Below are 13,862 nucleotides of genomic sequence, written 5' to 3'. Positions count from 1 at the left end.
TTGTCTTCAACCTGCGGCCCTCCAGATGTTGCAAAACTACAACTCCCAGCATGCCCGGACAGCCGTTGGCTGTCCGGGCATGCTGGGTGTTGTAGTTTTGCAACATCTGGAGGTCCACATGTTTTAGACCACTGTCCTATACTTTACATTGCACGGCTCCCTCAACATACGATGGTTTCAACATATGATGGACCACTTGGAACTGATTACGGAGACACACTGGTTGGAAAACCTTCAGTTAGGTTCTGTTACCTAACTCAGTATTTTCCAACCAGTCTGCCTCCAGCTGTTGCAAAACTACAACTCCCAGCATGTACTGATCGCCGAAGGGCATGCTGGGAGATGTAGTTATGCAATAGCTGGAGGTACGTAACTACAACTCCCAGCATGCCGAGACAGCTGATTGCTGTTTGGACATGCTGGGATTTACAGTTTTGCAACATCTGGAGGGCTACAGTTTTAGAGAACACTGCAAAGTGATCTCCAAACTGTGGTCCGCCAGCTGTTGCAAAACTACAATTCCCAGCATGCCCTGACAGCAAACAGTTGTTTGGGTATGCTAGGAGTTGTAGTTTTGCAAGATCTGGAGGGCTACAGTTTAGGGACCACTATATAGTGGTCTCAAGCTATAGCCCTCCAGCTGTTGCAAAACTACATATTCCAGCATGCCCAAACAGCTGTCTGGGGATGCTGGGAGTTGTAGTTTTGCAACATCTGGAGGTCTGCAGGTTGGAGACCACTGGCCTAGAGTTTACACAGTACCTGCCAAGAGCAGCTGTGGGGATTGGAGAATTGTATGGCTGAATAAATACCAAGGCAATTCATATTAGTTTTTTTTATTATAAATATATGAAACAGTCAAAAACATTTTTCAATTTTAATTTGTCTGTATGCTTCTTCATGAGCTGGTCACTAATTTTAGTATTAAGAATGCTATGTAACACAAATTCAATGTAAGAATAATTGTGACACTAGTTGTATTTATGTGGCATTTTCCAAGGTGGTCTGTTATATGTATTGGATTGTGTTACCATCTATTCATTAAAAGGGTGGTCCCGGACATTTGTCTTTCAGTTAATGGCTTAGGCTAGGTTCACACTGCGTTAATGCACTATGTCATATCTAAACATTGGCTACTTGTGAAAAAAGGGATGCTGATGTATTCTGTGGTCCCGCTTACTTTAATGATTCAAATGTAGTCAGCTAGTGACTAGTTTGAAGGCCATGTTTCATATGTACACATCTGTTTAGCAGGACTCAATAGTGAACCAGACAACACTATTGAATGCTGCAGAAGAAGTGTTTGGGAAAAGTGACCTGAACAAATGGCCACTTGCAGTACTCCACAGTATGTGTCGTCCTTTGTTTACTAAAGTCATGGCTTGAATGCACACACACACAATGGACGGGGTCAAAAGTAGACTGCTCTACATTTTACAATGATTATACTGGGTTACTGAAACTTAGCTTCCGTGTTTTAGGATATTACCTCCAAAAAACTCTTTTTAATTTGTCAAATCTGAACTAAGCCAAGTGTTCACACAATTTTATGCCTCTCTACAGGATGCAATGTTATATGCTGCAGAGTCAAAAGATACAGAACTGGCAGAGAAGCTGCTTCAGTGGTTTCTGGAGGAGGGAAAGCAAGAGTGTTTTGCAGCGACGCTTTTCACCTGCTATGACCTGCTACATCCAGACACTGTATTAGAGTTGGCCTGGAGACACAACATTATGGACTTTGCCATGCCTTACTTTATCCAAGTCATAAGAGAGTACTTAACCAAAGTGAGTGTTTGTTTTTCTTTTTTTGTTAAGTTATTTCCTGTTTGAGCAATACTTTGTAGTATTAGGGGTAGAAACTACCTTGAACCTGTGACCTTAGTACAGATTTCATTTAATTGCAAACAATCATTTGCGTTAATTTTACTTATGGTGGTTGTCAAAACAGGCTTCCAATGTTTGTGTTTTTTTCCTGAATCACATATGCAGGTTTTTTTTGTTTTTGTTTTGCCAAACACAGGTATGGATACAAACAAGAGGAAACTATCAATCACTGCTGTAAATACTACATTTGTGATTCCAGCAGCCTTTAGACTGCTGTACCACTTTGTGATCTCCAGTAGTGGTACTTTAAAAAGTATTACTTTACTGAGAAAGTAGTGGATGCATGGAATAGCCTTCATGCAGACGTGATATCTGCAAATACAATGAAGGAGTTTAAGCATACATGGGATAAGCATAAGGCTATCCTTCATATAACTTTTCATAGTATTCAGTATATTGGGCAGACTAGATGTGCCAAATGGTTCTTATCTACCGACACATTCTGTATTTCTATGTAACTAAAATCATGCTTCGGTGGCAGGATAGATTTTTAAAGTTTAGTGTCCCCTTCATAGCCCAAGCATAGCAGCAGTCGGGATATGATTTGGAAGAAGTCTTAGATTAGCATCGGAATTCTGCCAAATCCGTATACTGCCCGCTGTAGTCTCGAACTACTAAGGTGCCGCAGAAATTTCAACAGAAATCCTCAGTCTGACTGAGGTTATACTTTAACCCCTTAAGGACCTAGGGCGTATGGATACGCCCTGGTTTTCTGGTACTTAAGGACCCAGGACGTATCCATACGCCCGTGGGAATCTCTGTCCCCGCCGCGCCGGGTGGGGACCGGACCGGGGTTCCTGCTGATATCGATCAGCAGGCACCCCGCGCAAATGCCCAGGGGGGTCATCAGACCCCCCTCCCCCCATGTCGGTGATCGGCGCAAATCGCAAGTGAATTCACACTTGCGATTTGCGCCGATTGGGGTCTATGGTGACCCGATGACCCGGAATAGAAGGGGGATCGCGGGTGTCCAAGACACCCACGATCCCCCTGAAGCGATAGGAGTGAGGTGGCAGGAGTGCCACCCCTCCTATCCCTGCTATTGATCATCAAAACGCACTGACCAATAGCAGATTGGGGGCGGGGGGCTTTACTTTCGGTTTCCCCGTCCTGCCCTCCCACAATAAGCGGGGCAGAACGGGGAAACGACACAGGACCGGCGCCGAAGTCCACTCACCCATCGGCGACGGCAGCGGGCGACTATTTACAGCGGCAGCGGGTGACGATCGACGGAAGAAGAGGACGGCGACGCTGCTCCGTGGATCCTACGGACGCCAGTGGGTTGCTTAGCAACATCTGAAGAGCTACAGTCTGAGACCACTATAGAGTGGTCTCTAAACTACAGCTCTCCAGCTGTTGCAAATCCCAGCATGCCCAAACAGCTGTCTCGGCATGCTGGGAGTTGTAGTTGTGTACTTCCAGCTGTTGCATAACTACATCTCCCAGCATGCCCTTCGGCGATCAGTACATGCTTGGAGTTGTAGTTTTGCAAAAGCTGGAGGCACACTGGTTGGAAAATACTGAGTTAGGTAACTGAAGGTTTTCCAACCAGTGTGCCTCCAGCTGTTGCAAAAGTACAACTCCCAGCATGCACGGTCTGTCAGTACATGCTGGGAGTTGTAGTTTTTAAACAGCTGGAGGCACACCATGTGAACGTACAGGGTACATTCACACAGGCAGGTTTACAGTTAGTTTTCTGCTTCAAGTTTGGGCTGCGGCAAATTTTTCGCCGCAGCACAAACTCCTAGCGGTAAACTCACTGTAAACGCCCACCAGTGTGAATGTACCCTAAAAACACTTCACTACACTAACACATAATAAAGAGTAAAACCCTACATATACACCCCTTACACTGTCCCGTCCCCCCCCCCCCCCCCCCCCCAATAAAAATGAAAAACGTATCGTACGGCAGTGTTTCCAAAACGGGGCCTCCAGCTGTTGCAAATCACCAACTCCCAGCATTTCCAGACAGCCACTGACTGTCCAGGCATGCTGGGAGTTTAGCAACAGCTGGAGGCACCCTGTTAGGGGTATTCTACGCCAGCGATTCCCAATGTCCACCCCTATGCAATCCCCATGAAGTCCTCAAATGCGCATGGCGCTCTCTCACTTCAGAGCCCTATCGTATTTCAAGGAAACAGTTTAGGGCCACATATGGGGTATTTCTGAACTCGGGAGAAATTGCACTACAAATTTGGGGGGCTTTTTTTCCCTTTTACCCCTTATGAAAAGGTCTACACCAGCCTGTTAGTGTAAAAAATTTTTTTATTTTTTAAACTAACATGCTGGTGTTGCCCCATACTTTTTATTTTGACAAGCGGTAAAAGCAAAAAAAGACCCCCAAAATTTGTAACGCAATTTCTCCGGAGTGCGGAAATACCCCAAATGTTGGGCGTAAAATTTTCTGCGGACGCACAACAAGGCTCAGGAGTGAGAGCGGACTATGTACATTTGAGGCCTAAATTGGTGATTTGCACAGGGGTGGCTGATCTTACAACGGTTCTGCCATAAACAAACAAAAAAAAAATACCCACATTTGACCCCATTTTGGAAACTACACCCCTCACGGAATGTAACAAGGGGTATAGTGAGCATTTACGCCCCACAGGTGTTTGACAAAATAGTTGGATGGGAAAATGAGAAAAAAAAATTTTTTCGCTAAAATGCTGGTGTTACCCTAAATTTTTCATTTTCACAAGGGAAAATAGGGAAAAAAGCCCCCCAAAATTTGTAACGCCATTTCTTCTGAATAAGAACATACCCCATATGTGGATGTAAAGTGCTCTGCGGGTGCACTACAATGCTCAGAAGAGAAGGAGCGCCATTGGGATTTTGAAGAGAAAATTTGTCCGGAATTGAAGGCCACGTGTGTTTACAAAGCCCCCATAGTGCCAGAACAATGGACCCCCCCCACATGTGACCCCATTTTGGAAACTACACCCCTCACGTAATGTAATAAGGGGTACAGTGAGCATTTCCGCCCCACAGGTGTCTGACAGATTTTTGGAACAGTGATCCGTAAAAATGAAAAATTAAATTTTTCATTTGCACAGCCCACTGTTCCAAAGATCTGTCAAATGCCAGTGGGGTGTAGATACTCACTGCACCCCTTATTAAATTCTGTGAGGGGTGTAGTTTCCAAAATGGGGTCACATGTGGGGGGGTCGACTGTTCTGGAACCACGGGGGGGCTTTGTAAACGCAAATGGCCCCCGACTTCCATTCCAAACAAATTCTCTTTCAAAAAGGTCAATGGCACTCCTCCTCTTCTGAGCATTGTAGTGCGCCAGCAGAGCCCTTGATGTCCACACATGGGGTATTTACATACTCAGAAGAAATGGGGTTACAAATTTTGGTGGTCATTTTCTCCTATTACCCCTTGTAAAAATGTAAAATTTGGGGAAAACATAGCATTTTAGTGAAAACATTTTTTTTTTCATTTACACATCCAACTTTTACAAAAAGTCGTGAAATACCTGTGAGGTGTTAAGGCTCACTGTACCCCTTGTTACGTTCCTTGAGGGGTGTAGTTTCCAAAATAGTATGCCATGTGTTTTTTTTTTTGTGTTTTTTTTGCTGTTCTGGCACCTTAGGTGCTTCCTAAATGCGACATGCCCCCCAAACACCATTTCAGCAAAATTTGCTTTCAAAAAGCTAAATGTGACTCTTTCTATTCTGAGCATTGTAGTTTGCTCGCAGAGCATTTTACGTCCTAACATGGGGTATTTATATACTCAGAAGAGATGGGGTTATAAATTTTGGGGGGCATTTCCTCCCATTACTTTGTAAAAAGGATAAATTTGGGGGAAAAATTGCACATAGTGAAAAAAAAAAATTTTCTTTTACACATCCGACTTTAACGAAAAGTCGTCATACACCTGTGGCATGTTAAGGCTCACTGGACCCCTTGTTATGTGCCTTGAGGGGTGTAGTTTCCAAAATGGTATGCCATGTGGGGGGTTTCTGCTGTTCTGGCACCATAGGGGCTTCCCAAATGTGACATGCCCCCCAAAAACCATTTCAGCAAAATTCACTCTCCATAATCCCATTGTCGCTCCCTCCCTTCTGAGCCCTCTACTGCGCCCGCCGAACACTTGACATCCACATATGAGGTATTTCCTTACTCGAGAGAAATTGGGTTACAAATTGTGGGGGGATTTTTCATCTATTACCCCTTGTAAAAATTCAAAAACTGGGTCTACATGCGAGTGTAAAAAATGAAGATTTCAAATTTTCTCCTTCACTTTGCTGCTATTCCTGTGAAACACCTAAAGGGTTAACAAACTTTCTGAATGTCATTTTGAATACTTTGAGGGGTGCAGTTTTTATAATCGGGTCATTTGTGGGGTATTTTTAATAAGAAAGCCCTTCAAATCCACTTCAAAACTGAAGTGGTCCCTGAAAAATTCCGATTTTGAAAATTTTGTGAAAAATTGGAAAATTGCTGCTGAACTTTGAAGCCCTCTGATGTCTTCCAAAAGTAAAAACATGTCAACTTTATGATGCAAACATAAAGTAGACATATTGTATATGTGAATCAATCTAAAATTTATTTGGAATATCCATTTTCCTTATAAGCAGAGAGCTTCAAAGTAAAAAAAAAATGCAAAATTTTCAATTTTTTTCATCAAATTTTGGAATTTTTCACCAAGAAATGATTCAAGTATCCACAAAATTTTACCACTAACATAAAGTAGAATATGTCACGAAAAAACAATCTCGGAATCAGAATGAAAGGTAAAAGCATCCCAGAGTTAATAATGCTTAAAGTGACAGTGGTCAGATGTTCAAAAAATGGCCGGGTCCTTAAGGTATATTTGGGCTGGGTCCTTAAGGTGTTAAAGGGGTACTTCTGTGGAAAACTTTTTTTTTATTTAAATCAACTGGTGCCAAAAAGTTAAACAGATTTGTAAATTACTTCTATTAAAAAATCGTAATCCTTCCAGTACTCATTAGCGGCTGAATACTACAGAGGAAATTATTTTCTTTTTGGAACGCAGTGCTCTCTGCTGACATCTGTCCATTTTAAGAACTGTCCAGAGCAGCATATGTTTTCTATGGGGATTTTCTCCTACTCTGAACAGTTCTTAAATGTCAGCAGAGAGCACTGTGGTCATGATGTCAGCAGAGAGCTCTGTGTTCCAAAAAGAAAAGAATTTCCTCTGTAGTATTCAGCAGCTAATAAGTTCTGGAAGGATTAAGATTTATTAATAGAAGTAATTTACAAATCTGTTTAAAGGGGTTATCTAGGAAAAAGTTTTTTTTTTATATATATATATATATCAACTGGCTCCAGAAAGTTAAGCAGATTTGTAAATTACTTCTATTAAAAAATCTTAATCCTTTCAGTACTTATGAGCTTCTGAAGTTAAGGTTGTTCTTTTCTGTCTAAGTGCTCTCTGACGACACGTGTCTCGGGAACCGCCTAGTTTAGAAGCAAATCCCCCATAGCAAACATCTTCTACTCTGTGCAGTTCCCGAGACACGTGTCATCAGAGAGCACTTAGACAGAAAAGAACAACCTTAACTTCAGAAGCTCATAAGTAATGAAAGGATTAAGATTTTTTAATAGAAGTAATTTACAAATCTGTTTAACTTTCTGGAGCCAGTTGATATATAAAAAAAAGTTTTTTCCTGGAATACCCCTTTAACTTTCTGGCACCAGTTTATTATAAAAAAAATAAAAAATAAAACGTTTTCCATCGGAGTACCCCTTTAAGGATCTTCCAGCTACCATAAAGGGATTGATGTATGTACATACATGCATATTTATTTACTATCTGTTGCTCAAGCATGTAGCTTTTTATAGTTGTAAACTTTTTTTCAAAAGTTTTAGGGGTCAAATCACACGTACAGTATTTTGCACATATTTTAAGCACAGGTCTTGTTACTGCAGATTTGATGCTGTGTTCAGTCATTTAGTTTACATTGAACTCTGCAGCTTCAAATCCTAGACATCAAATATGCACATGATACTGTACGAGTGAATACACCCTTAAGTGTTATTTTTTTATTTATTTAAAGTTACATTTTCTTAACAGGTGGACAAGCTTCACGCTGCCGAGAGTTTGAGAAAGGAAGAGGAACAAGTTACGGAACCAACTCCCATTGTATTTGGTGAGTATTAGCTCTGTTCACACCCCATTTTCAGTGTTTGTTTGCCATATAGTGTGTACCAACATTTATGGTAAACGTTTCTATGCTATTTCATAGAGTAGTATACAGAATAAAACTTTTATATCATGAGGTATACATTTTCCCTTTTAACATAAAAGTCAATGCCAGTCGGTTGCACTTGTCATATGTATTCCCATAGAATTCCCCTAATGGACACGGTAAGGTGTGGAATGAAAATAGCCCTACAGAATCAGGGGCAATGAGGTGTATTTTTGTTTTTGCTGATGTAAGGTAATGTGTCTCCTAGCTGTACTCACTAGTGGGAAATATGTATGGCGCTGAGATGTAGGTTCTCTTTTTAAATTATTCTTCTTGAGAACCAATCTTTAGGCGCTGACTCTACAAATACAGCTTTGTGTGTCAACCAAACTGCTAAGAATTAGTGTTTGCATAACAAAATAAACTCCTTAGAGGACACTTCCTTCTTGGAGATCATATTTCAGTTAGACTACAAATAGTTGTTTTTTTATTTTATTTTTATTATCATTATTTTAAATTTTTTCCCCCATTCTAATTCTTTTATTTATAATTTTTTGATCTCTGGAAGTTTGAAGATGATACCAGTGGCTCTTGATACCTGAAAACTTGCTCTTTGGATATTGGCTTGCAGATAAACTCTTTTTAATAGCTAATAATGCAGTCAGACCATGAGTTTTTCCGGCATGTAAAGTACAGACATAAAAGGGATCTGTCTGTCTGTTTTTAAAGGCAATGTTTTTCAGGCAGTGTGTCTCCAGCTGTTACAAAACTAGAGCTCCCAGCATGCACGGGCAGCCTTTGGCTGTCCGGCCATGCTGGGAGTTGTAGTTTTGCAACAGCTGGAGGCACCTTGGTTGGAAAACACAGACTTACTATTTCCTTTCGGTCATATGTAATCATTCCTGCTGCCTCTGCTTTGGGCAGCATACATCTCTTAAGAGACTCACTTAAAATAAACCCTATGAACAACTGATCTGCATGTGTTTAGCTATTGAAACTCCTGTGATCAGTTAACATAGTGTTTCTCAGCTGGTCTCAGCCCTATTTTAACAAATTGTCACTGTCCTTTTAAAATAAAAAAGTGACAAGGGTCATCTCATTGAGATCACCCTTTTATGCCAACAAAGAATTGGGGAAGATCCTAAATTCAGAATGGTAATAATAATAACAATAATTATTTACTTTTTATAGATAGATATAGATATATAACACCAGCATATTCTGCAGTGCTTTTACATCACTTAAATCAGTCCCTGTCCACTATGAAGTTCACAATCTAAATTCTCCCATCAGTGTATTTTGGAGTGCGGGAGAAAATTGTAGTACCTGGAGGAATTATACAGGAACACGGGGAGAACATAATACAAACTTCTTATATACGGTATCTCTTACTGAAACAACAGTATTATCCAAAACATTTTTTGCCTTGTTCAAAAGGTATTCCCCTACCTTTTAGCCCATGTACCTGCCTTGTGGACGATGTTGTCCTTGATTAGGTGCCTTCCCTTGGATAAAGCAGTCAGTGAAACACGTGTCAGGGGTTCTGAGGAGTGGTCTGTATTGTGTTTAATATTTGATTGCTGGTTATATGCGTCCTGCACTATATTTTTTCTTTTTTTTTTACAATGGGTTTTTGTAGCTTTACTTGTGGAATTATACTTTTTGGGTATTTTTTTATTTTCCTACTGTTTGCTAGGACCCTTTCAAAGCTTTGCTCACTTACAATGGCAGCTAAAATATCTTAAGCACGCTCACTTTATTGACCATGCCACTTCTTGTTGTCTTTAGTATACCTACCATTACTATTATGAAATGACAGTTTGTTTGTTTTTTTTTTTGTTTTTTTTTATGATGATGATGTGTCTTAATTAAAAGGATGATAGAACTTTATAATTTCTTTTTTTTTGTGTGTGATTTACTTTTGGTTTATATACTTTATTACATCTCGCAGCGCTCCTGAAAAGTCTGGGTCATGCATGCTCAGTTGGTTTTCCTTTTCCCCATCCTGCTCTGTCAGTTTGCCTGACACAAGCACTGGGTATTGAATAGCTGCCTTTTTTCTTGCTCTTACATGCTGTCACTTCATTCTCCTGGTCTATCAGTTTCCCTCTCCCTCCATCTGACAGATTGGCAGCCTGATAGTGTATAGTGTGACTGTGTTACACAGACAAGTCTCGGCAGTGAATGTAGACTTGTCTGTATACACTATCCGGCTGCCAGACAGACGGAAACTGACGGAGCAGGAGAGTGAAGTGTGGGAGAGCAGGAAGGAGGGCTGCAATTCAGAACTGCTTTTGTCAGGCAAACTGACAGAGCAGGACAGGAAATAGGAAAACCAACTGAACATGTGTGACCCACACTTCTCAGGAGTGCTGTGGGATGGTAAAAAAAGAAACACAGCATTTATAACAAGACAGGCACATGGGCTACAGGCAGGGGAATAACTTTTAAACAACGCACCAGGAGGTACATTAAGTCCTGTGAAGCAAGCGCAGGAGATGTAAGTGATGGTTGCTATAATATATTAAGTGCTGTTCACATGACTTGTGTTTAGAGAACTACTGCTCTCTTTATTACTTGTATAACTATATTCTATTCCATTAAAAACTGGTTAAAACTGCATGAATCTTGTATATATCTTCCATTTTCTGAAAAAATTGACTATTTTGTCTTCACTAGCTTTGTGGTGTTCAATGTCTTACTGTAGCCATCCTTCTTTTCAGGTCAACAACTGATGCTTACTGCAGGCCCTAGCGGTGTGGTGCCCCCTCAGCCTGGCTTCGCTTATGGATACACAGCACCGCCAACATTTACTCAGCCTCCCCCTTCTGTTTCTCCTGGCTATGGGTTCAACATGTAACAAAGCAGTATTATTTTTTTTCCCCATATGTAATACACCTGGAGAGACAGTTTAGCCCACACTTCAGGAGATGACTGTAGTTCATCTTGGACACCGTTATTTATTACATTTGCTCTACAGACTTACCTGGGGCAGGCAGCTTTTCAGCCATTCACTACCATAGTTCACAAAATTGTGTTATTTTCTGTATGGAGGGAATGGCCTGAAGCTGCGGTCATGGCTATTACACGTGCTAACGGAGCAACCATTATGTACTGTATATCGCTCAACACAAAACATGGCAGCTCATGTTCGTGCACAAGCCCTTGCCAATCGCTGCATCATGAATCCACCTTAAGTGGTCAAATGGACAGTCATGCCAGATGCATAGCCCTTTTTTCTTCCATCTGTCTTTTTCTCCAGAAGCTGGAGTCTCATCTGGTATAACAAACTTTTATTCACAAACGCGAAACATTGTTACATCTTACCCACTGTTTTGTGCTGTTATTAAAAGAGGGGGGGTGGGGGGTGGGTTGTTAAAAACAGTACTGTTTAGGAAACATAACAATGTTTAAAGCTTGTACAGGTAGCCATATGTTAGACTGGCATTGCTTGTGTTGCAATTTTGGCCTGCTACAATACATATGATATAAAATACAGTAAAAGTATAAACCTATTTAAACAAATTCTTCCCTTTTTGTGTTTGCTCAGAATGGTTACAATAGAAAGCCAATATTTTCCTGATGTCATTACCTCGATAGCAATACTACATTACATGGCAATGTGTTATGGTCTCCTTATAGCAACTGTAGGGTTAACTTTCATGCAGGTGAGAATAAGCAGTCCAGTTTAGCTGTTCGGGTTAATGTTTACTCCAGTTACCATATTATTCTGCACAAAAGTTGATACAAGGTCATTGTACAGAGACTGTGTAATGTTGGTGTCAGCCATAATTGTGAATGCTATTGTCTCCTAACCTGTGTGCTGCTGAGAACATGTTTCTCTACACAGTTTTTATGGAAATTAATTTATTTACTTCACATATGTACATTTGTTGCAGTACATAACATTTTCTTTGCTTTGTTTGTTTTTAAAGGGACCCTGTCACAAAAACTAAGTGATCGGTGTATAGGCTAAAATAAACGGATTCAGAATCCGTCCTTTTTATCATTTTACTCCCTTACAAGCCTGCAAATTGAGAGGACTGCTAAGCTCAGCAATATAATGAAGAGGACTACTTAGACTCCTGCATTTGAAGTCTTAGGCTTAGTTCACAGCAAAAAATTCTGTGCATATTCTATTTTAAATGCTGATTTTCTGCAAAAATCTGTAAAATATGGTCACAATATAAAAATGAGCCTGCATTTTTCAGAAATATCTGCACACAAAATGAAATAAGTGAATATTTCTCATTCAGCTCCATTGGGGGACACAGGAACCGTGGGTATATCCATTAGGAGGCTGACACTAGGCATAACAAAAAAGGTTTGCTCCTCCCAGCAGGATATATCCCACCTACTGACTTAGAGACTGTGTGAACCCAGCTTTATGGGGGCAGGGGGATGGGTTGTAAATAAGTATAAAGATGCCAATGTCAGATTCATCATCTTTTGATCTACTTACTGATTACTGTACTTTGGGGGGATGCAAAGGTCCCTTTAACTCCCTGAGGTTGTTAAAATGAGGCCTTGGAGACATAAGCATGCTCTTTACACATCCGGTCTTACCTTATAGTTACACACACATAGCAACAGCGAAACAGTGCTCTTTGTCATTTGTGACATACATGTCTTTCTCCGCATGTGTGAGCTGTATTGAAGGTGATGTAGAGACCATTTAGAGACTGTTAAATATTTTTCTTAAGAATAATTTAATCTTAAGAATAGCGTTATGTAGTGTTGTTGACCGCAAAATGGAAACAAAGGTAGGTGCAGCTTGGGTAGGCCAGGCTCATATAAAGTATTTTTAAATTGGTTTTAAGGGTCCGAAATTTTAGCAGTCATAGAAACCAATCAATAAGATAGGAGACACCTTTTCTGTTTGTGCTTTTATCTGCTCTTGTGCTTTTCCTTAAAAGAATAATAGTAATAAAATATTCCTGTTAAGGGGGGTCTCTGAACCAACCTTTTCATCAAAATTGTTTTCTTAAAGTGTATCTGTCATTAGAAAACAATCAAAAACACTGTAGTCTTATGTTTTCAATTCATGTCCACCTTTTTGTGCCGGCACTTCTCAGCAAACATGATATAAGCTTATAGGCCCGGATTTATCAAACTCTGTGAGGGGAAAAATAGTGATTTTTCCCACAGCAACCAATCACAGTTCAGCTAACTTGCTCTGGTAAAGTGAAAGCTGAGCTGTGATTGGTTGCTGTGGGAAAAATCACTCCACTTTTTCTCTCAAACACTTTGATAAATCTGGACCATATTGCTCACCAGTGTTTCTGTTGTCCAATTGTTTGTCACAGTGCTGCCCAAATGTATACAAGACATTGTTTGTTCGTCCTGTCTGTCCCTGGGTGTCCCGTTGTCAGGGTGCCTGGTGTTGGCACAGAAGAATGTACCCTTGTCCCCTGCTTTCTCAGCAGAGTTGTTGCTAGAGACGGATTTACATTAGTGGCAAGCAGTGGACAGGAGATTAGGAAGGAGGAAGTCCACTAGTGGTCAGCAGTTTAGGACTTTTTTTTGTAATAAAAAATAAACACAATAGTTAATAAAAATAATGTAAGACAAATGTGCATACTCATGTTTCCAATGGATTTAGCTAAGGTTGCCTAGAATGGAAGGGACCATTTAATGTTTTTTTGTTAAGCACTTTGGATAAGTTGGGTCTGACTGATTCATGTGGATTGGCCAAAAGACAATGGGTGAGGCCTAACAAGCGGCCTCATGTTGCCTTACCCTAATGTGTACTTTGGATGATCAACTTGCTCAATCCCTTGTTTCTTAGGGAGATAAGTCGCTGCCATAGATGTCAGTACCTTG

General features: G+C 40.6%; 1 protein-coding gene across 1 annotated transcript in view; it reads left to right on the top strand.

Moving 5' to 3' along the window:
* Positions 1–12,737, top strand: part of CLTCL1 (clathrin heavy chain like 1) — an 80,390-nt gene extending 67,653 nt beyond the window's left edge. Inside the window, exons 30-32 of the mRNA XM_056531855.1 lie at positions 1,564–1,785; positions 7,925–8,000; positions 10,763–12,737. Of these exons, the coding sequence (XP_056387830.1) occupies positions 1,564–1,785; positions 7,925–8,000; positions 10,763–10,899 (435 nt within the window). The 3' untranslated portion in view covers positions 10,900–12,737. The remainder of the gene's footprint in view (positions 1–1,563; positions 1,786–7,924; positions 8,001–10,762) is intronic.
* The last annotated feature ends 1,125 nt before the right edge of the window (positions 12,738–13,862 follow it).

The sequence above is a fragment of the Hyla sarda genome, chromosome 1, assembly GCF_029499605.1.
Source record: "Hyla sarda isolate aHylSar1 chromosome 1, aHylSar1.hap1, whole genome shotgun sequence".
NCBI lineage: Eukaryota > Metazoa > Chordata > Amphibia > Anura > Hylidae > Hyla > Hyla sarda.
Note: the sequence above shows the minus strand (reverse complement) of the source record. Positions and strands in the feature narration are given on the sequence as shown.